Genomic DNA, 24,796 nt, shown 5'->3' with positions numbered 1-24,796 from the left:
ACACTCACCTACTCTCTGGGTATGAGGCACCGTGCGTGGCACCTGGGTGGAGGCCTGCCTGACACTGCTGATGTGGGCCGGGGGGCGCCGAGGCACAACTGGTGGCCGGACCATTGAGGCACCTGGAGGGTAGGCAGCTTGTGGTGCAGACACCACAGAGAGAGAAAAGTTGGATGGAGTGGTGGGAATAATCAGGGTGGCACACTGTGCCTGGAAGCTTCCAGGGCCACCAAGAGAATGGGAAGGGAAACTACAACATTCACAACAGAAATAGGAGTCAATTCACTTAGACCCAGAACTCCAGAAAGGGGGAGTGTAGGAATCTACAATTTCAAAGCCAGCTCGTGTCTACCTAGAGCCCCAAACTGCATAAGCACCAGGATTGTACACCTTAGTCCCTCAAGATAGTTTCAAGTGAGCGTGCAATTCACTCTTACAGAGGAGGGCCTTTGGTCAACAATATAGCCAGAGGAATTTCACCTTCTCAGCTTTGCAAGAATTTTCAGAGTCACAAATCAGAGGCATCTTTGGTGATGACTGCTGGTGGCTAGCTGCGTGTCTTCCATTGGCTCACCACTGTGCTTGGTACTTTACACACATCTCATTCAGGCCCATGCTCAGAAGAGGAAACTGAGGCTCAGAGAAGTGAAGTCACCCACCTTGGGAAGTGGCAGAGCCAGGTTTCATCCCTGTGTTATGACTGCCTCACGGGGCCCACACCAATAGGCCAGTCTGAGAGTGGAAGGGGCTGGGTCACTCACAGGAAGGTCTAGGTGGCTGGGACGTCCACCTGGGGGCAGGCTGGGTGGGTGTCACTGGGCCACAGCCATAGTATGCAGCCTGGGCTGGAGGCTGCATGGGAAAAGAAGACCCAGACTGAGGGGCTTGGCGGCAGGGTAGGTGAGAAGCTACACCTCCTCAGGGACACCATGGCAGGAACTCCACTGGCTCCTGCAGGGACTGGTGAGTCAAGACCCACAAGGCTGTAATGAAAGCTCCTTCCTCCCATCTCAGGATGTCCATTAGCCCTGAATCCTGCAGGGCAAAGATCTTAGATTTCAATCTTGGCTCCCTGTCAGCTAACCCAATGACCTGGATAAAAAGGGTGACATCTTACTCCAACTTGTGCAGCTTAAGCAACTGCTAAAAGGAGAGGAATGTTCTTACCGTGGTGGCCTTTAATGGGTGACATCTTTCTACTTCCTGTAAGTCCCACGAGGTCCTTTCCCAAACCATGCTCCTCAGAACATTAACATCCAGGGGAGATGTTAACAGGCATCCCACAAAAAAATGACCATCTAAGCTGGGGAAATGCTGGATAATCTGTGCCTGTTTTGGAGAATCTCAGTAGATATTGGCATCTTAGGGTAGAATAGTGTAGACAGTAAAGAAATTTAGGGCCGATCATGGTGGCTCACGCCTGTAATCCCAGCACTTTGGGAGGTCAAGGAGGGCACATCACTTGAGGTCAGGAGTTCAAGACCAGCCTGGCCAACATGGTGAAACCCCGTCTCTACTAAAAATACAAAAAATTAGCTGAGTGTGGTGGCACGCACCTGTAATCCCAGCTACCCGGGAGGCTGAGGCACAAGAATCACTTGAACCCAGGAGGAAGAGTTTGCAGTGAGCCAAGATGGTGTCACTGCACTCCATTCTGGGCAACAGAGCAAGACTCTGTCTCCAAAAAAAGAAAAATTTAATTTTTAAAAAAATGTAGGGTGGGGGACGGTGGCTTACTCCTGTAATGCCAGCACTTTGGGAGGCCAAGGCAGGAGAATTGCTTGAGCCCAGGAGTTTGAGACCAGCCTGGGCAACATGGCGAGACCCCTTCTTTAAAATAAACAAAAAAATTAGCTGGGCATGGTGGCACACACCTGTAGTCCCACCTACTCAGGAGGCTACAGTGGGAGGATCACTCAAGCCCAGGAATTCAAGGCTGCAGTGAGCCATGATCATGCCATTGCTCTCCAGCCTGGGTGACATGGAGACCCCGTGAAGGAAGGGAGGAAGGGAGGGAAGAAGGGAGGAAGGAAGGAAGGAGCCATGATCATGCCATTGTTCACCAGCCTGGGTGACATGGAGACCCCGTGAAGGAAGGGAGGAAGGGAGGGAAGAAGGGAGGAAAGAAGGAAGGAGCCATGATCACGCCATTGCTCACCAGCCTGGGTGACATGGAGACCCCACGAAGGAAGGAAGGAAGGAAGGAAGGAAGGAAGGAAGGAAGGAAGGAAGGAAGGAAGGAAGGAAGGAAGGGAATGGAAGGGAATGGAAGGGAATGGAAGGGAATGGGAGGGGAGGGGAGGGAAGGGGAGGGAAGGGGAGGGAAGGGGAGGGAAGGGGAGGGAAGGGGAGGGAAGGGAGGGAAGGGAGGGAAGGGAAGGGAGGGAAGGGAGGGAAGGGAGGGAAGGGAGGGAAGGGAGGGAAGGGAGGGAAGGGAGGGAAGGGAGGGAAGGGAAGGAAGGGAAGGAAGGGAAGGAAGGGAAGGAAGGGAAGGAAGGGAAGGAAGGGAAGGAAGGGAAGGAAGGGAAGGAAGGGAAGGAAGGGAAGGAAGGGAGGAAGGAAAAATGTAGGTCTTGCTTAACACAGCATTTCCCAAACTTGCTGGATCATTAAGAGTGTTTTTCAGCACAAAATTCACGAGCTTCTCTCACTGGGAAATGCCATTTGACTAACACTATCTCTCCCTTTTATAGAGAGGGAAACAAAGACTTCCTAATGAGTCCTCGGCAGAAGCAAGTTAGAAACCTCCATTTCCCTAGAACTCTAGTCTTCATGCTCTGCCTTGCTGGGGCAGGGGGGAAGGCTGTGGTGGGAGTTGCGGGCAGGCCGTCACCTGGGGCATGGCAGGCAGGAAGTAGCTGGAGGGCTGCTGAAAGGAGCCCAGGAGGGGGTTGCTCAGGGTCCGCATGGTGGAGAGGCGCTGCATGTACTGGTTGGTCAAGATGGCCTTCCGCTCCTCTTTGCGCTGGGCCAGTGCCACGTAGAGTGGCTTGGTGCCCACGATGCGCCCGTTCATCTCTGTCACGGCCTTTGTCGCCTCTTCTGGGGAGGAAAAACACACAAAGCCAAACCCCTTGCTGTGGCCACCCTCTGTCATCACCTAAAAGCAAGACAAGACAAGAGCTGCTGGGGTGGGGAAGGAAGGCTCCTGGGGCTGCGCTGCCTCCCTCCTCCCCATGGGCTAAGCCCAGCACTGGGCAGGCCCACGAGAAAGCTGTGATGGAGGGATGTAGCGTGCACCCCTGTTTACTAAGCTGTGTTCGAGGGATGTAGTGTGCACCCCCGTTTAGTGAGCTGTGATGGAGGGATGTAGCGTGCACCCCCATTTACTGAGGAGTGATGGAGGGATGTAGCGTGCACCCTGTTTACTGAGCTGTTTGAGGGATGCAGCACGCACCCCCATCTATGAGGCCTGCTGCATGCCAGATACTTTACATGTCTTCACACCTCACATGTACAACCTCCCGATGCGGGAGGCATCGCGGCTCCCACTTTACAGCCGGGATAAGAGAGACTCGAAAGAGTGACTTGTCTGGGGTCACTCAGCCTGTGGTTCATATGTTAGCCAGGACTCAACCCAACACATTGTTCTGGTAAGCTTCTATTGCCTCTGCTAAGTACCAAGCCAAGTTCTTTAGGAATTTGGGGAAGAGGTTCTTAGCCTTTTTGTTAAAATAACCTTTTTACTTTGGAGTAACTTTAGATTTACAGAAAAAGTTATAAAAACAGTACAGAGGGTTGCTATATATCTTTTTTTTTTTTTTTTTTTTTGAGACGTAGTTTCACTCTATCACCCAGGCTGGAATGAAGTGGCACGATCTCGGCTAACTGCAACCTCAGCCTCCCGGGTTCAAGCAATTCTCCTGCCTTAGCCTCCTGGGTAGATGGGACTACAGGCGTGTGCCACCATACCTGGCTAATTTTTGTATTTTCAGTAGAGAGAGGGTTTCACCATGTTGGCCAGGCTGGTCTCAAACTCCTGACCTCAAGTGATCTGTCTGCCTCAGCCTCCCAAAGTGCTGGGATTACAGGCGTGAGCCACCATGCCTGGCCTGCTGTATATCTTTCACCCAGTTTCCCCCAATGTGAACATGGTACATTTTTCAAAACTACAAACTTAACACTGGTGCAATGCTATTAACTATTTTATACCATTAGCTCCTATTAACTACAATGCTATTAACTGAACTCCAGACTTCACTGGAATTTCACTCTTTTTTCCCCTAATATTCTTTTTCTCTTCCAGGATCCAACCCACATGGCATTTAGGGTTTGTCTTTTTGTTTATTTGTTTGTTTTTTAAAGAGATGGGGTCTCACTCTGTCATCCAGGCTGGAGTGCAGTGGTATGATCATAGCTCACTGCAGCCTCAAACTCCCGGGCTCCAGGGATCCTCCTGCCTCAGCCTCTCAAGTAGTTAGGGCTATAGGTACATGCCACCACACCCAGCTAATTTTTTTTTTTAAGTTTGTAGAGATCAGCAATCACTATGTTGCCCAGGCTGGTCTCAAGAGATCCTCCTGCCTAGGTCTCCCAAGGTGCAGGGATTACAGGCAGGAGCCACCACACCTGGCCCTGGGTTTTTAACCTTTTTTTAGGGTGAAGACACCGGCCTGGCTCATACAGCCCATAAGGACTAGAGTTATTTTTAAAATCTTCTTTTTTTCCTTTTCTTTCTTTTTCTTTTTTTTTTTTTTTTTTTTTGAGTCAGGATCTCACTCTGTCACTCAGGCTGGAGTGCAGTGGTGCAATCTCAGCTCAACTGCACCCTCAACCTCCCAGCCTCAAGTGATCCTCTCAACTCAGTCTCCCCAGTAGCTGGGACTGCAGACAAGCACCACCATGCCTAATTTTGTTCATTTTTTGTAAAGATGAGGTCTCATCCTGTTGCCCAGGCTGGGCTTGTACTCCTGGTGAGCCCATGCTCTTAATCAGTAATTTTGAAACTGTACTCTGCTACCCTTCAGTAGAGGGGTCTTAACCTGAGAGTCCATGGATCCCCCTCAGGTAGGTCATGGATACAATTTAGGGGGAAATTGCATGGATTGGGGAAAAAGTGACATCTTTATTTTCATATTAGCGTTTCCTTCTATTATGAATATGGGCAACAACAAAAAAATCCTGGCAGTATTAGCCATGAATTTGTCATGAAGAAAAAGAAAATATTTTCATATCACATTAATTATTGCTAATCTCAGCCAAGCGCAATGGCTTATGCCTGTAATCCCAGCACTTTGGGAGGCCAAGGTGGGCAGATCACCTGAGGTCAGGAGTTCAAGACCAGCCTGGCCAACATGGTGAAACCCCATCTCTACTAAAAATATACAAAAATTAGCTGGTTATGGTGGCGGGTGCCTGTAATCTCAGCTTCCCAGGAGGTTGAGGCAGAACCCAGGTTCTTGAACCTGGGAGGCAGAGGTTGTAGTGAGCCAAGATCATGCCACTGCGCTCCAGTCTGGGCGACAGAGTGGGACTTCGTCTCAAAAAAATAAAAATAAAAATAATAAAAGAAGCACATACTGCTTTCGCTTTAGTATTTTGACCATTATATTTTTTCAGTATAATTTCTTTGTACACCTAAGAATCTTATTTTATGCATTTAAAAATATTCTTAGGACCAGGTTTGGTGGCTCACGCCTATTTTTGGGAAGCTGAGGCAGAAGAATTGCTTGAGCCCAGGGGTTTGAGACCAGCCTGGGCAATATAAAAAATAATTAGCCAGGCATAGTGGTGCTCCTATAGTCTCAGCTACTTGGGAGGCTGAGACAGGAGATCACTTGAGGCCAGGAGTTGGAGGCTGCAGTGTGCTGTGATGGCACCACTGCATTCCAGCCTGGGCGATAGAGCGAGACTCTGTCTCAAAAAAGTTTTTAAAAAATATTCTTAGAAGGGTTCCACAGGCTTCATCAGATAGCCAAAGGGCCGGGCACAGTGGCTCACGCCTGTAATCCTAGCACTTTGGGAGGCTAAGGCAGGTGGATCACCTGAGGTCAGGAGTTCGAGACCAGCCTGGCCAAAATAGTGAAACCCCGTCTCTACTAAAAATACAAAAAATTAGCTGGGCATGGTGAGAGGCGCCTATAATCCCAGCTACTCAGGAGGCTGAAGCAGGAGAATCACTTGAACCCAGGAGGCAAAGGTTACAGTGAGCTAAGACTGCACCATTGCACTCCAGCCTGGGCAACAAGAGCAAAACTCCATCTCAAAAAAAATATATATATATTGTTAAGAACTTCTGGCAATCGGTAGTTAATAATGATAAAATTTAGCAAAGCTAACACTTATGCAGAGCTTACCATGAACTTGATAGTGGTATAAGTATTTATATCCATTAATTCCTTTAATTTTCATAATTATTTTTATATAAAACAAAATATAGGCCAGATGCAGTGGCTCATGCCTATAATCCCAGCACTTTGGGAGGCTGAGGTAGGAGGACTGCTTGAGCCCAGGAGTTCAAGACAAGCCTGGACAACACAGCAAGACTCCCCATTTCTACCAAAAAAAATTTTTTTTTTAAATCAGCTGGGCATGGTGGCACATGCCTGTGGTCCCAGCTACTTAGGAGGCTCAGGTGGGAGGATCACTTGAGCCCAGGAGGTTGAGGTTGTGGCGTGCCATGATCACATCATGGCCCTCCAGCCTGGGCAACAGAATAAGAACCTGCCTCTAATAAAAAATAATAATAAACCAAAATATATAAAATTGCATAACATAGGCCAGGCGCAGTGGTTCACGCCTATAATCTCAGCACTTTGGGAGGCCAAGGCGGGCAGATCACCTGAGGTCAAGAGTTCAAGACCATCCTGGTTAACATGGTGAAACCTCGTCTTTACTAAAAATACAAACATTAGTAGGGCTTGGTGGCAGGCGCCTGTAATCCCAGCTACTCAGAAGGCTGAGGCAGGAGAATTGCTTGAACCTGGGAGGCAGAAGTTGTAGTGAGCCAAGATCGTGCCATTGCACTCCAGCCTGGGCGACAAGAAGGAAACTCTATCTCAAAATAAATAAATAAATAAATAATTGTATAATATATATATATGTAGGCTGGGCGTGGTGGCTCATGCTTGTAATTGCAGCACTTCGGGAGGCTGAGGTGGGCAGATCACTAGGTCAGGAGTTTGAGACCAGCCTGGCCAACACAGTGAAACCCCGTCTCTACTAAAAATACAAAAATTAGCTGGGCATGGTGGCAGGTGCCTGTAATCCCAGCTACTCAGCAGGCTGAGGGAGAAGAATCACTTGAACCCGGGAGGCGGAGGCTGTAGTGAGCCAAGATGGCGCCACTGCACTCTAGCCTGGGCAACAGAGCTAGACTCCATCACAAAAAAAAAAATAGATATATTTATAATCCCCATTTTATACCGTTTGTCCTGTTAAAAAGATGGTCACCCCAGGTGTGCCTTAACTCTAAGCAATCCAAATTTACACATTTCCTTTGTTCGAGGAGTCCTCAAGAAGGTCCATCTCCTGAAGCTGTATGCAAGGTGTATGATGAATCATTACGACAATCACTATTTCACTACTTATCAAACGCAGACGCTGTACATGCAGCCTTTTTAGTAGTTCTCAGGACACCTGGAGAGGTGAGCAATGTTGCTCCCACTTTATAGGTTGAGTAAACAAGGTCCGAAAAGCAAAGCCACTTGCCTCAGATTCTACAGCTAGGTAATGGTAGGACTGGGGTTTACATTTAAACCTGATTAACTTTAAAATTCCAGCTTTCAACCATGTTTCTACATCAAATGTGTATGCATTTGCTTGGAAAGAGGACCTATAGCTTTTTATGATGTGTAATCAAATTTACTGATGCCTAATTTACATGTGCCACAGCCCTCTCTCGCATTTTTCAAAAGGATCTTAACCTAAAAGACAACCTTTTTTCCTCCAAACACAAGGCTCCCTGAGGGATGTTTACAACTGGACTCAACAGCCAAAAGAGAACTTCTAGACCACTTCCTCAGAACCCAACATCACATCATTCAGGCGGGTCCCCCCATCCTGTCACTCACACTGATCTCTTTGGAAAATTCCTCATTCCCACTCCAGCTCCCTACCTCCTCACAGCCAAGTCAAACACTGCTGCTACTGCCACTTCTTCCAGGCAGCCTTCCCTTCTGTTCCACTGAACTCCTGTAGCTTTGCCTCCCATACTGCACCCCATCTTATAATCCATTTGAGTTAGTGACGGGCTGACTTCCTCACTAGACTATAAGCTACTTGAAAGCAAGGATCACATCTGATTTGCTCCTGTTTCCCACAGAGCCTGGTAAAACAGCAGGTATTTAAGTACAGAATGAAGAAACACTGGATCATCATCTTAAAAACCATCTGGGCGCTTTTTTTTTTTTTTTTTTTTTGAGACGGAGTCTCTCTGTTGCTCAGGCTGGAGTGCAGTGGCACAATCTTGGCTCACTGCAAGCTCCGCCTCCTGGGTTCATGCCATTCTCCTGCCTCAGCCTCCGGAATAGCTGGGACTATAGGCACGTGCCATCATGCCCAGCTAATTTTTTGTATTTTTAGTAGAGATGGGGTTTCACCGTGTTAGCGAGGATGGTCTCGATCTCCTGACCTCATGATATGCCCGCCTCAGCCTCCCAAAGTGCTGGCATTACAGGCATGAGCCATATTGCCCAGCCTCTGGGAGCTTTAAAAAAAAATAAAAAGCCCAGGCCCTACCCCGGGGATCCACATTCTATGCCTGACTGAGGTGTGTGTATTTAAGAATTGCCCAGGGGGTTGTAATGAGAAGCCAGGGTCGGAAAGCCATCCAGTGAGCCCGGTGTCCTTATCTATAAGACAACATCTGCTAAAGCTCATAGAGCTGCTGATGGGCCAGTTGCCACATCTCAGGGGCCTAACAGGGTTGGGCACACAATTGGTGCTCCAGAAATAGGGAAGAACAAATGAAGAATGACGAAGTCCAGCCCTCTCACTTTCCAGATGGGAAAACGGAGGCCCAGGAGGGTAATGTCACTGGCAGAGGCCAGACAACAAAAGTCAATGGAAATACTAAGATATGAATTTCTGGAATCTGGCATACAGTAGGCAGTAAATAAATGCCAAGGTGACAGTGAGCCCCAAGTCCAGCTGTGTGACTGGGACTATATTTCTACCCTCTTCCCCTCCAGCCCAGACAAGGCTGCAGATGGCTACAAGCTCCAACGGGGTCAGCAGAGCCCCAGAAGGGGTAGCCGGCACCAACCCCCTGAAGGCTGCTGGGCGAGAGGGTGGAGGGGTGGGGTTGTGGGGGACGGTGGTGAGAGGATGGAGGGGAACGCTGTCCCCCGGAGGTGCCCCCAGTCCTCACCTTCGCACTGGTAATTACTCCATAGGGAGAGAACTCTTTCCTCAGTTTGTCGTCATCAATGGAGTCGTCCAGGTTCTTCACATACAAGTTCACACCCTGGGATGGAAGGGAAACTGCTGGATGTCCCCTTCTCCTCCAAGCCCCAACTGCCTTGGGGAGATCAGGGGACTGACGCAGGTACAAGGGGCATGGGGAGCCCCACCAGCCCAGCCTCCTGCTCCCCGTCTCCCTCAGCACCCAGGTACCCCCATCCCTCAGCGTGCCCATCACATGCAAGCTGTAGCCCCCACATCCCAAATTCCCCTGCAGTTCTCACACATCTGCACTGGTCCCAGCCTCACCACAGCTATTCCCCATTTCACAGATGGGGCCCACGAGGATGTCCCAGGTCCCGTGGCAGGCTGAGGTGCAGAGCATGCCCAAGCCAAGCTCTCCAGATGGTGGATGTCGGGCAGCAGGAGTCAGAGCTCCTCCCTGGCCGGCCCATGACCAGAACCCTAACACAGGCGAGCTGCCCCTCCATCCCCTGCCAGCCCAGGAACCTCGGGCACTTACTCATGCTGGTGCCAGGTGCCACTCTAAGTTTTCCTATACATTTTGATTTTTTTTTAAGACTTTTTTTTTTTTTTTTTGAGATGGATTTTTGCTCTTGTTGCCTAGGCTGGAGTGCAATGGTGCAATCTTGGCTCAGTGCAACCTCTGCCTCGTGGGTTCAAGTGATTCTCCTGCCTCAGCCTCCCAAGTAGCTGGGATTACAGGCATGTGCAACCAGACCCAGCTAACTTTGTATTTTTTAGCAGAGACGGATTTCTCCTTTCTCCATGTTGGTCAGGCCAGTCTTGAACTCCTGACCTCAGGTGATCTGCCCACCTTGGCCTCCCAAAGTGCTGGGATTACAGGCACGAGCCACCACGACAGGCCACGTTTTGATTTTTAATCCTCACAACAACCCTGCGTGAAGAAAACTTTTATCCTTGTTTTACAGACAAAACTGAAACACAAAGAGGCTAAATAAATTGCCCCAGATCATACAGTAGCTAAGTGGCAGAGACAGGACAACCCAGGCAGACTAACTTCAGAGTCTGTGCATCTCACTGTTGAGTGACAGTTGCCTCTAGCACCTTGACTTTTCTCCTTCCAGACCTCCCAAACACAACAGTGTATGAATGTACAAGAGAACAGAGACCGCACAATTGTACAGCATAGCATCCTGCTCTTGCAGATTACGTGATGAGTATTTTGTTCTGCAGGTATGAAAGCCCCTGGACACGCTGTATGTACATAAGAGGATGTATGTGTTTCTCAGCCTCAGATCTAGTGACATTTTGTGCCAGACAGTTCCTTGCTGTGGCATTGTCCTGGGCACTGTAGGATGCCTGCCAGCATCCCTGGCCTCTACCCTGTGGATGACAGTAGCACCCCACCACCCACACGACAATGAAAATTCTAGACATTGCCAAATGTCCCCCAGGAGGCAAAACTGCTCCTCACTGAGAACTACTGAGTATGTGTGCGTGTTTTGTGTGGATATGTATATTTATATGCCCCTCTCCATGAAGGATCTAGAAATTTTATGAAAAATCTTAGAGGGGGCCAGGCGTGGTGGCTCATGCCTGTAATCCCAGAACTTTGGGAGGCCAAAGCGGGCAGATCAACTAAGGTCAGGAGTTCGAGACCAGCCTGACCAATATGATGAACTCCACCTCTATTAAAAATACAAAAATGAGGCCAGGCGCAGTGGCTCACACCTGTAATCCCAGCACTTTGGGAGGCTGAGGCAGGCGGATCACAAGGTCAGGAGTTCAAGACCAGCCTGGGCAACATGGTGAAACCCTGTCTCTACTAAAAATACAAAAATTTGCCGGGCATGGTGGCACGCACCTGTAATCCCAGCTACTTGGGAGGCTGAGACTTTCTTGAACCCAGGAGTGAGAGGTTGCAGTGAACCAAGATCGTGCCACTGCACTCCAGCCTGGGCGACAAGAGCAATACTCTGTCTCAAAAAATAAATAAATAAATAAAATCTTAGAGGGGTTCACTTCCCAATGAAGTTTTAAATTGCACTGATCCACAATATTCACTTTAATTATTAACTCCACATAATTCAAAGGCTGTCCAACATTCCAACTTTTGGATGTAACATATTTGGCCTGATTATTCTCAATCAGGAGTAGGATTTCCTATAGGGGCATCTGGCAATATGCGGGGTACTTTGGTTGTCTGAGACTAGAGGATGCAACTGGGATTGAGTGGGCTGGGTGGGATGCTAACCAGTCCCACGTGAAGGATTATTCTAACCAAAAGGTCCCCAGCACCCCTACTAACCCCTGTGATGGTTGGACAGTTGGGTTGTGCGCAGTTTCTCACTGTTATACATTAGGCAGTGGGGGCCATCCCATGCTCATTCAATTCCCGCCTTGAGCCAAGTGCCCAGAAGTAGGATCACTAGAAGAAACAGTCACCACTCAGGGCCCCCGACACACAGCTGCTCTCACACAGAAGTGGCTGCCACCAGGAAGCCTGACCTCACCTGGTAACGCCTCAGCCGGTCCTGCTTCATCTGCTCAAACCTGCGCTTCAGTTCATTCTGCCGCTCCACGCGCTTTTGGGCCCGGCCCGCGTACAGCAGCCGCCCGCTCACCTCCTTCCCGTTCATATGGACCACGGCCTGGGGAAAGGAGGAGGGAACATGCTTGGTAACCACTCAGATGTGGCCCTGGCCCAGGCTCATCTTCTGGATCTAGAGGGGCCACCTGCAAACCAGGCTGGCCACACTAGCTGAGAATAATCAGTACCAGGGCAAAGGCCATTTAAGTATACCCACTTTGGCTCATGCCTGTAATCCCAGCACTTTGGGAGGCCGAGGGGGACGGATCATCTGAGGTCAGGAGTTCGAGACCAGCCTGACCAACATGGAGAAACCCCGTCTCTACTAAAAATACAAAATTAGCCAGGCATGGAAGCACATGCCTGTAATCCCAGCTACTCGGGAGGCTGAGGCAGGAGAATCGCTTGAACCTGGGAGGTGGAGGTTGCGGTGAGCTGAGATCACGCCATTGCACTCCAGCCTGGGCAACAAGAGTGAAACTCCATCTCAAAAAAAAAAAAAAAAAAATCGGACTGGGGCTGTATTTTAAGAAACAAAATTGATGGCCAGGTGCAGTGGCTCACACCTGGTAATCACAGCACTTTGGGAGGCCAAGGCGGTTGGATCACTTGAGGTCAGGAGTTCGAAACCAGCCTGGCCAACTTGGTGAAACCCCATCTCTACTAAAAATACAAAAATTAGCCAGGCATGGTGGCAGGTGCCTGTAATCCCAGCTACTTAGGAGGCTGAGGTGGGAGAATCCCTTGAAACTGGGAGGTGGAGGTTGCAGTGAGCTGAGATCACGCCACTGCACTACAGCCTCGATGACAGAGAGACTCCATCTTAATAAAATAAAAATAAAAATAAAATTGAGATTTGCAAATTTTCCCATATTTAAAATGTAAATATGGCCGGGCATGGTGGCTCACGCCTGTAATCCTAGCACTTTGGGAGGCCAAGGCGGGTGGATCACTTGAGGTCACGAGTTCGATACCAGCCTGGCCAACATGGTGAAACCCCTTCTCTACTAAAAACACAAAAATTAGCCGGGCATGGTGGCGGGCGCCTGTAGTCCCAGCTACTCGGGAGGTTGAGGCAGGAGAATTACTTGAACCCAGGAGGCGGAGGTTGCAATGAGCCGAGATCACGTCACTGCATTCCATCCTGGGTGACAGAGTGAGACTCTGTCTCAAAAATAAATAAATAAAAATAAAATAAAATGTAAATATTTATATATTCCCATATTTTAAATGCGTATTACTAAGTGAAAGAAGCCAGTCTAGGTGACATAGTCTCTGTCCCAGAAAAGGCAAAACTATGGAGCCAGTAAAAAGATCATTGGTTGCCAGGGGTTAAGGGGCATGGAGGAATGAACAGATGGAGCACAGGGGATGTTTAGGGCACTGAAAGTAGTCTGCATGATACCATAATAGTGGATACATGTCATTATGCATTTGTCCAAACCCCTAGACTCTACACCAAAAGTAAATCCTAATGTAAACTTGGGACTGTGTGTGTTAATGATGTCTCAAAGTAAGTGAATCACTTGTAACAGACGTAACCCTTGGGAGCAGGACATTGATAATGGCAGAGGCTGTTCCTGTGTGGGGGAATGGGGTATACAGAAAACCTCCATACCTTCCACTAAACGTTGCTCTGAACTTAAAACTACACTAAAAAAAGAACTTAAAGAACTTAAAAAAATTTAGGTTCTAACTGCAACTACACATGGATAATTTGAACAAAGTAGCAAGCATAATTCTCTCATAATGGCATGACAGCATCATCAACATCCTTACTTTGAGTTGGATTTCAAGGCACAAAATAATCCTCTTTGCTAACTGTGAGAGCCTTTTTGTGTGTGAAGATGGCATCTCGCCGTTTTGCCCAGCTGGTCTCGAACTGAACTCAAGCAGTCTTCCCACCCAGCCTCCCCAAGTGCTGGGATTACAAGCATGAGCCATCACATCTGGAGAGTTTTTAAAAAATTAGAGACAGGGTCTTGCTATGTTGCCCAGGCTGGACTCAAACCACTGGGCTCAAGGGGTCCTCCTGCCTCAGCCTCCCACGTAGGCTGAGACTACAGGTGCACACCACCACATCTTGTGGAAACTGATTTAAGTGGTCAGTTCATGAGTAAATATTTTTATATAATAATGACTTCTGCATCCCTACCTAAATATTCAGCTCTGCGGACATCAGGGCTTAGAAGTGACCAAAGAATGAAGCCCTTGGCCTTTGACCACAGAAGGAAGGGCTTTGCCTGCACACAGGACTCTCCCACCCTCTTGGCTTAGGCCGGGGAGGGACTTTCTTCCCCTCCACAGGCAGCTGGGACCCTCTTCTTAGTCCCAGCTCGGTCCCCCTGCTGCAGAACAGAGCCATGGGAAGGCTCCTACCTTCTGGGCTTCCTCATGCTTCTCAAAGTTGACAAAGCCAAAGCACCGCGAGTGGCCGCTGTTGTCCCTCATCACCTTCACACTCAGCATTTTCCCTGCAAAGGACCAACCTGGCTCAAAGGGGAGACTGGGAAGTCCTCAGGAAACCCCAGGAGAGCCCCTCCTCCCTACCAGACTTTGGAAAGGAAGAGGAAAAACAGTGATCCCCCCGCTCCCTTGGGGACACACCCACCAAACTGGGAGAAGAGCTCCTGCAGGCCTTGCTCGTCCACATCCACCGGGAGGTTCTTCACGTAGATGTTGGTGAACTCCAGGGCCCGCGCCCCCAGCTCTGCCTCCCGCTCCCGTCGAGACTTGAAGTGGCCCACAAAGCTGTGGACATGACACACTGGCTCATGGCTGTGGACAGCTACCAGCCATCAGCCACCCACATGCCAACTCCCGCTCAACTGCTGCCCTTCTCCAGGCTTACATATCCCTCATCAGGAAACTGGGCAGGACAATACTCCTTAGAACATCCCCAAGGCCCGGCTACCTCCAACAGCCAAGATATTATATTATGTTCCAGAGCTTGTCCCCAGCAGAAGGTTAAGAAGATTTCATTCTTGTGACAAATGCACACATAACTACTATTATATACCAGGCAGCTGAGAGCATAGAAGAATGAGCCTGGGAGTCAGACAGACAAGGGCTTGAATCCTCGCTCTGCAGTTGCCTAGCTGTGTGACCCTGGGCAAGCTACTTAACCTCTCTGAGCCTCAGAGTTCATTGCTGTAAAATTGGGACTCAAATTCTCATCATGGGGCTTTGCTTATTAACATGTATTGGGTGCACTGGGGAAGCAGGGGTAAGTGAATTAGACGCAGTCAATGCTAGTGTTGCTATGGGGGGCATTGACTAAAATCACTTAAATACAAGATTAATTTTATTTTTATTTATTATGTTTTTGACACTGAGTTTCGCTCTATCGCCCAGGCTGGAGTACAGTGGTGCCATCTCAGCTCACTGCAAGCTCCACCTCCTGGGTTCAAGTGATTCTCCTGCTTCACTCAGCCTTCCAAGTAGCTGGGATTACAGGTATGTGCCACCACGCATGGCTAATTCTTGTATTTTTGGTAGAGATGGAGTTTCACCATGTTGGCCAGGCTAGTCTCAAACTCCTGACCTCAGATGATTGACCCACCTCTGCCTCCCAAAGTGCTGGGGTTACAGGTGTGAGCCACCACACCCAGTCACAAGATTAATTTTAAAAGTTCATTTCCAAGTTCATGTAAACACATCTAGGAAAGTATCCCAGATTAAAAAAATAATAATAAATTCTGATGGTATCTATAGCACGTTTAGCACAAACAAAGTTGTACCAGGCACCAAAATTTGAAGAAAACTGAGTGGCAAAGGTGAACTTGAGTAAATTGGAGCTAACAAAGAGCATTCTTCTGAGAACTGGGAAAAGCCCACCAAGATTTGTTTGACAGGTTGATTGGACCCTCCCCTGAGTAACCCTGGACAAAATGACTCTCAGTGCATCCCCCAGCTCAAAGCCACCTTCTCTCCATGGCCCTGACCATGGGGGCTGGCCCCTCAGATGAACAAAATCAAAATTCTGGGCAGGGAACAGCCAGAGGCAGATTCTCTCTATTATCTGCCTCTCAGTTTTCCCATCTGTGTAGTGGGGATGATATCGAAGTTAACAGTATGATGAGGGCAGTCTTAGCATATGCCTACTTTTCTTTCTGCCAATATCTCATGAAACACAAAAGGTTTAAAGAATAAGTCAGGCGCAGTAGCTCATGCCTGTAATCCCAGCATTTTAACACTTTAGGAGGCTGAGGCAGGAGGATCACTTGAACCCAAGAGTTCAAGACCAGCCTGGGCAACAAAGTGAGACCCCATCTCTACAAAAAAAAAAAAAAAAAATCAAAAAATTAGCCAGGTATGGTGGCATGTGGTCACCTGTGGTCCCAGCTACAAAGGAGGTTGAGACAGGAGGATTACTTGAGCCAAGGAGGTCAAGGCTGCAGTGAGCTGTGTTCATGCCACTGCATTCCAGCCTGAGCTACATAGCAAGGCCCTGTCACACACACATACACCCCATACTGAGAAGGCTGGAAAACAGATGAAAACACTGAGTCCATTGATGATATGACCATTAGCCAGTCCCTCTAGAGTTTTAAAATCACCACTTCCTTTACCATACTCTAATGCAGATCATCAGCTCCATCTTTATGTGAGGAAAGAGTCCCTGAGAGGTTGAGCAGCTGCTCCGGGCTCACACTTCTAGGAGGGCTGCCTGCCGCTCAAGTGCCTGGTGCCCATTAGCAGCTTGAGGGTAGCATCGATTCCTAGTCGGTGGTGCCATGCTTCTGTCCCTGCAGCCTCCGCCCCTCCCTCGGGCCCAGCCACTCACACTTTGCGGTCATTCAGCAGCATCCCATTCATGGTGTTGATGGCCTGCTGTGCGGCCTCATGGGTCTCAAAATGGACAAAGCCGAAACCCCGGGAGCCATGCTCGTCACACGCCACCTGGGCCACAGGGAGGAAGGACAGGAAGAGTACTGACAGAGGGTTCAGGTAGAAAGGAATGGCAAAGGTGATCATGACCAGTCTCTGCATGCCTGCTGTGCAAGGAAAAGGCAATCCTGCATGTTAAGGATGGGGTATGGAAGCTCAAAGAGTGCCACCACTCAAGTTAACGGATTAAGGAAGGCTGGGTGCAGTGGCTCATGCCTGTAATCCCAGCACTTTGGGAGGCCGAGGTGGGCATATCACTTGAGGTCAGGAGTTCGAGACCAGCCTGGACAACATGGTGCAACCCTGTCTCTATTAAAAATACAAAAAATTAGCCAGATGTGGTGGTGGGTGCCTGTAATCCCAGCTACTCAGGAGGCTGAGGCAGGGGAATTGCTTGAACCCAGGAGGCGGAGGTTGCGGTGAGCTGATATTGCACCACTGAACTCCATCCTGGGTGACAGAGTGAGACTCTGTGTCAAAAAAATAAAAACAGAAAAGAAAAAACAGATTTAAGAGGGAGAACGAAATGAACACAGGTTTCATCTATACTGCATACTGGCTTTTAATTGTCTTCCTAAGGCAATGGGCAAAAGGGTTAGATTCAAACCCCCATATCTGCATCCTTGTTTCTATCAGCAAACTAGAAACAACCGGGGTATTCATCAAGGGGGAGCCTCAATTGTACACCAGTCTACTGTATGTGCACAGTTGAAGAGAATGTGGTAGGTTACATGGCCTGACAGTCTTGTTAAGTGAAAAAAAAAATCCATTCAGGCTAAAGTAGGCATCTACACATTGGAAATTTTGAAAAAGACACATAAAATGTATTCATATTACTTTTGGGGACTAGGGCTGAAAGAAATGGAGTCTTGTTTTTCACTTTCTTCCCTTCCACATTGTTTAAACTTTGCCAATACATGAATTACTGCAACAACAGACTCATTTCAATTTTTTTTTTTTTTTTTTTTTTTTTTGAGATAGAGTTTCACTCTTGTTGCCCAGGCTGGAGTGCAATGGCACAATCTTGGCTCCCTGCATCCCCCGCCTCCCAGGTTCAAGTGATTCTCCTGCCTCAGACTCCCGAGTAGCTGAGATTACAGGTGCATGCCACCATGCCTGGCTAGTTTTTTGTATCTTTAGTAGAGATGGAGTTTCACCATGTTGGCTAGGCTGGTCCTGGACTCCTGACCTCAGGTGATCCACCCACCTGGGCCTCCCAAAGTGCTGGGATTAGGAGCATGAGCCACTGCACCCCGCCTCAATTTTTTTAAAGATGCACAATATCCTATTCCCATTCTGTAACCCTCCTGACTCAGGCCAGCAGGACAGAACTTGAGAACAAGGAAAGACCTTCTAGTTCACATAGCCCCCATCCCTCTTGTTGAACTCGCAGAAAGACCACTAACCCCCCACTTCAAGGTGACTGTGGCTCCACTCATCCCTGTGGCTGCAGGCTCAGCTCAGCTAGTGGCATTTTCTGCCTGGATGACAAGCACTGCCTCCCAGCCTAGCTTGCACACTACCACTGTGATGCTCTTTCTAAAATGTAATTCTGACCACATCCCTTCAATCTCTAGTAGCTTCTATCCACAGAACTATATCAACTTGGCATTTGAGGCTCCCCAGTGGGTGCTGCACAACAGATCTTGCTTCCAAACCCATGCCTTGCACATACCCCTCCACCTCTCATCCTGAAACAGGGTCCTTCCACTTTCAACTCAAGCCTCAGCTTGGCCATTCGGATTTAACCACGTTGATTGGGTCCCCACTATGGGTCAAAAACCTGCTAAGGGCATTACATACTTCCCTTGTTATCTATGCCAGTCATAAGAGAATCCTTCCAGTCATTTCCTAACCTCTGAGCCCCAGAGGGAAAATGAGAATAAATGACTTGTCCAAGGTCAGCCAACAGAAGTAATTCTTTGATTGTTACAGTTATCACTTAGAAGCTTAACAGTATGCCAGGTACCCTTTTAAGGAGTATACATGTATGCAGAAAACCTAACACACAGAAAGTACATGATAAATCTGCCATTATTATTGTGAAGAACTTAATACACAGTTAAGAGTCTTTCTTCCTTTGATCCTCAAAGACAGGAAACAGCCCCATCTCTCTGTCACAGATAACCCTTAGTGCATTACTACATCTCCTCAAGTCTACCTGCTCCTCTGAGCCACAGGGATAGCCTCTTATTGACTGGGAATTTGAGAGCCCTCGTTGAGAACTTAAGGATTATGCTTGGCACACAGTAGCACTTGATAAAAGTTCTGACATGCCAGGTGCAGTGGCTCACACCTGTAATCCCAGCACTTTGGGAGACTGAGGCGGGCGGATCACAAGGTCAGGAGATCGAGACCATCCTGGCTAACACGGTGAAACCCCGTCTCTACTAAAAATACAAAAAAAAATTAGCTGGGCGTGGTGGCGGGCACCTGTACTCCCAGCTACTCAGGAGGCTGAGGCAGGAGAATGGCGTGAACCTGGGAGGAGGAGGTTGCAGTGAGCTGAGATCGCGCCACTGCACTCCAGCCTGGGCAACAGAGTGAGACTCCATCTCAAAAAAAAAAAAAAAAAAAAAAAAGTTCTGACACATAGGCTACAAAAACTGTCCCCATCCTCCCTAGAATAGCAGACACTCCAAAGCCTACAGGGTAACTGATCAACTATCCTTATAAAATCTAGAGACAGAACACCCAGGTTTAAGCCCTCTGTTCCAGACATACTGACCTGCTATATGGCTGCTGATCCTCAACATCCTCATATAAAAAGTCAGAAAAATAATCAGAATCCTTCTCAAATGACATACCTCCACTGGCTCAACATATATTTATTGAGCACCTAATATGTGTCACATCTTATTCTAAGTATTGGGATACAATAATGACTAAGAACAAGATCACTGATGGAACTTACATCTAATGTAAGACAATCTTAAAAACAAGATTTAATAACTTAATTGCCTTGATGGCCCCAATTAATGGCCTTGCTGTAGCCACACCCTTCATCCTATAATTTCTACTGCCCTCTCACTCTGAATGTGGGCTGGTCTTGTGACTTGCTTTGGTCAATAGAATGCAGTCAAAGAGGCCAGGTGCGGTGGCTCATGGCTCCCAGCACTTTGGGAGGTCAGGAGTTCGAGACCAGCCTGGCCAACACGGTGAAACCCACCCTGTCTCCACTAAAAATACAAAAATTATCCAGGCATGGTGGCTCGCACCTGTAATCCCAGCTACTCGGGAGGCTGAGGCAGGAGAATCGTTTGAACTCAGGAGGCTTGAACCCAGGAAGTTGCAGTAAGCTGAGATCATGCCACTGTACTCCAGCCTGGGCAACAGAGTGAGACTGCATCTCAATTAAAAAAAAAAACATAGTGGAAGTGATGGTTCCAGTTCTGCATTTAGTTCTCAAGAGGCCTGGTGTGCTTCCACTCTTGTCTTCTGAGCCCCTGCCATTGCCATGAGAATACCATGAGAATAGCCTGAACTAGCCTACTGGAGGACAAAAGGCCATAGGGAGGAAAGCCGAGATGTTCCAGCTGACAGCCAGTCGCTCCCTCATATACCCAGTGAGAGCTCCCACTCAGCTTTCAGTGGGCATAGGAGGGAACCCAGCCAAGACCAGAAGAACTGCCCAGCTGAACTTTGCCCATTGCCAACTGTGGAATTATTAGCTAAATAAATGATTGTTGTTGACGGTCACTAAATTTGAAGGTGGTTACACAGCGAGAGCTGACTGATACACAGGTAATGTCTGATCATTCACGGAAGATGAAACTGAAAGAACGGCTGTCATTCAGGTGCTTGCTGCACCTGAAACTTGACTGAAAGGACCTTGTAAACTGTAAAGTGAGGTGTTGCTTGTCACCCCTCTACCAGGCAGGTAGTTGACACCGATCTACCCAAAGACGTACACCCTTCATCCTCTACCTTGCAAGAGAGGATGTTCCCAAAGGTGGAGAAGGTATCATATAAAGCCTTGTTGTCAATGGAGTCCTCCAGGTTCTTGATGAAGATGTTGCCCACACCTGACTTGCGAAGTCCTGGGTCTCGCTGGGACCACATGATGCGAATAGGCTGGCCTTTGAGCATCTCAAAGTTCATTGTGTCCAGTGCCCGCTCCGCTGGACAGAAGGAAGAGGAGAGAAATTAGCAAGTTAAGGGAATTTTCTTACCTTGATCACCTACCCCTCGAGGTGCTTAACTGGGAGCCAATAAAGAGAAAGTCATTGTCTGGGTCCCAGACAATAAGCCAAGATAAGAGCCCAAATAACCGAGATAAGAGCCCAAAGGCTCAGGAAGGATAAGCTGAGAATTAGTGTGTATGGTGCTCCCCCAACCTTCCAGTTATGATCTCATTCAACCAACTCCCTGCAGCCACATGAGCATGGATTCCTGCCCCTCATTTTACAGATGGGAAAACTGAGAATAAGAAACATGAAAGGTCTGTGGCAGTGTCAGGTCTATTCTGGATTCTAAAGTACACTGAGTGGATAACAATGTCCATATGACAAGGGGTGGCAGCACTTTGAGGAAATTAAAACTCAGAGGTGCTGCAGGGCAGAGCTGAGGTTAGATCTCAAGCAGTCCGGCTCTGGGGAAAGTGGACATTACCTCTCTGAGCCTGTTCCTCACCTGTAAAGGGGGAATGATGATAATATTACCTACTTTTCCACACCTAACAAAGGGAGCTACTACCAACTACCAGGTTGTTGGAGGGACTGAAAAATAAAGAAGGTATGTAAAAGTGCCTTGTTTGTAACTTTGTGCCTGACACAAAATAATGTCTCAAAACAGCAGCCGATGCCCAGCCTCCGGCCACTGCTGCAGCCTGTGTCCCTCCTGGGTGATACACGTGACCTGTTTCAGGGAGTCTGCTAGTGCAGAGACATGGAAGGGGGCTGTGGGGAACACAGTGGAGCAAGTTTCAGGAAGCCCGGATTCTCCACCTAGTCTTATCATAAATACCTGGGGCAAAACCCTTCTCTCTGCAGCACGGTTTCCATCTGTGAGGTGGGACAAAAAGGCCGAGTCCCACTTCATTCACAGGGCTTGGAGGAAGATGGGAAAAGGCAGGAGGTGGAGCAAAGCAGAACAAAGAGAAAAGTGCCCAGGAATCCAGCTCAGTAAGGGGCGGGGAACAGGCCCGGCGGAACAACCCCTTCCCTAGCAAACCACCCACTCAGGCAACCACCCGGTCCACCCAGGCGACCTGGCGCAAGGGATCCCTCTAGTGGACCCCGGCCATTTTTTGGGTGAGTTTCTGGAGTCTTACGTCAGAATGTTAAAGCCACTATTTTCGTTGTTGTTTCTTTTTTGTTTGTTGTTTTGTTTTGTGTTGAGGTGGAGTCTCGCTCTGTTGCCCGGGCTGGAGTGCAATGGCGCAGTCTCGGCTCACTGCAACCTCTGCCTCCCGGATTCAAGCGATTCTCGTGCCTCAGCCTCCCCAGCAGTTGGGATTACAGGCGTCCGCCATCATGCCCAGCTATTTTTTGTATTTTTAGTAGAGAAAGGGTTTCGCTATGTTGGCCAGGCTGGTCTCGAACTCCTGACCTCAAGTGATCTGCCCACCTCGGCCTCCTAAGGTGCTGGGATTACAGGCGTGAGCCACTGCGCCTGGCCTTATTTATTTATTTATTTATTTATTTTAGGTTACCACTTAAGAGCGTTTACGAGGTAACAAGCAGTGACCATACTTTATGCATAGACAGCAGTTCTCCATTCTTTATGTTATCGGAGAATACGCCTTAGCCCCATTTTGCAGATGAAAAGGTGCAGAAGGTGAAGGCTTGCCCAAGCTCACTCATCCTCTCCACTCTCAACAGAAGTGCAGGCAAACTCATCGGACAAGCTCTAATCAATGCTATCAGCTCTGAGAAAGCGGCCTTGCGGCCTGGAGGCAGCGGTTTTTCAGAGCCCGTGCAGGTAGAGGCGCCCAGTGTGGATCTCACGTCGCGCTGGGAAAGGCCTGAGCCCAAGGCTGGGTTCTCCTGCCTCCCGCGCTCACCAGCTGTGTTGCCTTGGGCATCATCCTCACCAGGTGCTTTGAATCTCTCATCCTCACAAGCACTCTATAAGGCAGCTAGGACCCCCATTTTCCAGACACGCAGCTGAAGCTCAGAATGGTCGAGTAACGTGCCCAGAGTCACACAGCTGCTGGGCTTCTATCCCTGGTCCGCCTGACCGCCCCCCCCCCCCCACCAAGCCTGTATCTGTTTTCACTCGACCCTAATCTCTCTCTTCTGTAGAGGAATAGCAGTAAACCACACTAATTACCAATTCCCGTCTCAGGGGCCAGGCCTCTGCCAACGACCTGTTATCTTTGAGCCTCAGTTTCCCCGGCTGCAAAGTGTAAGATGAAAGCGCAAGCGGCCCAGTTCCGGCTTCTGTCTGTCCGCCTGCTTGTCCGTCGGTCCTTCCCCTCCCGCCCCATCCCCGGGGCTCACCGTCCGCAGGCTGCTGGAAGTTGATGTAGGCGTAGCCCAGCGAGCGCCGGGTGGCTACATCGCGGCACACGCGGATGGACAGGATGGGGCCGGCGGGAGAGAACTTCTCATAGAGCATGGCCTCGGTCACGTCGGGGTGCAGATCGCCCACGTAAAGCGAGGCAAGCGGGTAGCCAGAACCGCTGGCGTTCATGGTGGGCAGGGGGCCGGGGCTGCGGGGCAAGCAGGAGCCGGGTCACCCAGCGGCCCCGCGCTCCCCCGGGCGGAAGCCCTCCTTCCTGGGCGCGGGCCCGCCCCTTCCCTTTACCGCCCCCGCGTCCCTGCGCACCAATCGTGGGCGCGCTCGGACGCCCCTCCCCCGGGATCCCTCCTGGGCCCACACCCCACCTGCGAGCACTTGGGGATCTAAAAGCTACAGGTGGGGACACCTCTGACCCCGCCCTGGGAGGCGGAAAAAGCCTTCAACCTGGCCTTGAGCAGGGCTGCCGGGACTTGAGTGGAGCTCTCAAAACCCCCAGCTCTTTTGAAAGGGCCGAGGACTGGGACGGAAAGGACGCAGGGGATTGAGTTCTAACCCCGCAACAGATGATCACCTTTCTGAACCCGTTTCCCTTCTCTGTAAAATGGGAATGATTCCCTCCTGACAAGAATGAAAGGAGACCCAAACCGCGCTTTTTGCGTTTCACACACAAACGGAATTCCGAACAGGCCACTGTTTCAAAGCTTGTGTAGAGAATTTTACCCTGCTCCATTGAAGATGTCTTCCTCCAGAGAGCCTGATCCAGTCCCACCGTTTCGCACCAAGGATGGAAATGGCTTTGAGACGTGAGAACTGGAGACCACTAAGGCCTTTCTTGGTACTGGCTCATATTACCAAGACCCCTTTTCCTGGGATATTCCCTGTCCCTCTGCTAAGCCATTACACATCCATTACACCAGGGAGGTTCACTGAGTTACTTGTGGCTCAGCCTAAATGCGGACAATTGGGAACTAATAGCAGAGCAAGACCTAAACAGAGCAAGACTGTGAATCTGAGCTTGCAGCGTCAATCTGTGGTATAGGGACATTAAAAACAACACAAAAACAAAACAACTACTCCACTGAGCACCAATACTTCACTTTTCCTCTGATAGGACTTTCCTGGTCTCACTGATCCAACAGAGCAGGTAGGCCCCCACTGACTTTTGGTTGAGTGTGGCTTCAACAGGTGGAACAGCTCCTAAACTAGGGACAGAAGGTGCCCATCTGGCTGTCCAGCCTCAGAGTAGCAAGGAAGCACTAATTGTAATCTTGGGCTAAAAAAGACCCCTCTATCCTGATTTTTTTCTCTCCTTGTGGTAATGTGGATGTTTTCAGAAGGGGCAAATCCTGTGAGGAACCAGCTCTGCAGGCCACCATACAGTGTGAGGACAGGTGAGACGCCAGCTTGGTGATGACCAAGCCTTATGCAACCATAGGTTACCTATTTCACTAGCTTGGTTGTATCTCAGGGTTAAAAAATGGGGAAGGGATGGTGGGCTTGAATACAATGCAAAATAACTGTCCA

At 49.1% G+C, this 24,796-nt stretch overlaps 1 protein-coding gene across 8 annotated transcripts in view; it reads right to left on the bottom strand.

Annotated features, from left to right (window-relative positions):
• The window catches only part of PABPC1L (poly(A) binding protein cytoplasmic 1 like), a 29,652-nt gene extending 6,106 nt beyond the window's left edge, over positions 1-23,546 (bottom strand). For 2 of the 8 annotated variants that reach the window (XR_608366.4, XR_004668095.2), the window contains exons 1-10: positions 23,251-23,538; positions 20,735-20,928; positions 16,704-16,819; positions 14,529-14,668; positions 14,297-14,391; positions 11,841-11,978; positions 9,311-9,406; positions 2,834-3,100; positions 762-852; positions 9-137 (exon numbers count right to left, since the gene is read on the bottom strand). Coding sequence is in view for 4 of the 8 variants with exons in the window: in XM_008951324.4 (XP_008949572.1) it covers positions 9-137; positions 762-852; positions 2,834-3,100; positions 9,311-9,406; positions 11,841-11,978; positions 14,297-14,391; positions 14,529-14,668; positions 16,704-16,819; positions 20,735-20,928; positions 23,251-23,443 (1,459 nt within the window). In the remaining 4 variants the exon portion in view is untranslated. Of the gene's footprint in view, positions 1-8; positions 3,101-9,310; positions 9,407-11,840; positions 11,979-14,296; positions 14,392-14,528; positions 14,669-16,703; positions 16,820-20,734; positions 20,929-23,250 lie in introns of those variants that run through there. The other 6 variants (XM_008951324.4, XM_008951325.4, XR_004668096.3 and 3 more) reach the window with 6 other exon arrangements.
• Between the last annotated feature and the right edge of the window lie 1,250 nt (positions 23,547-24,796).

The sequence above is a fragment of the Pan paniscus genome, chromosome 21 (genome assembly GCF_029289425.2).
Source record: "Pan paniscus chromosome 21, NHGRI_mPanPan1-v2.0_pri, whole genome shotgun sequence".
Lineage (NCBI taxonomy): Eukaryota > Metazoa > Chordata > Mammalia > Primates > Hominidae > Pan > Pan paniscus.
The sequence above is the reverse complement of the archived record's forward strand: the minus strand, read 5'-3'. Positions and strand labels throughout refer to the sequence as shown.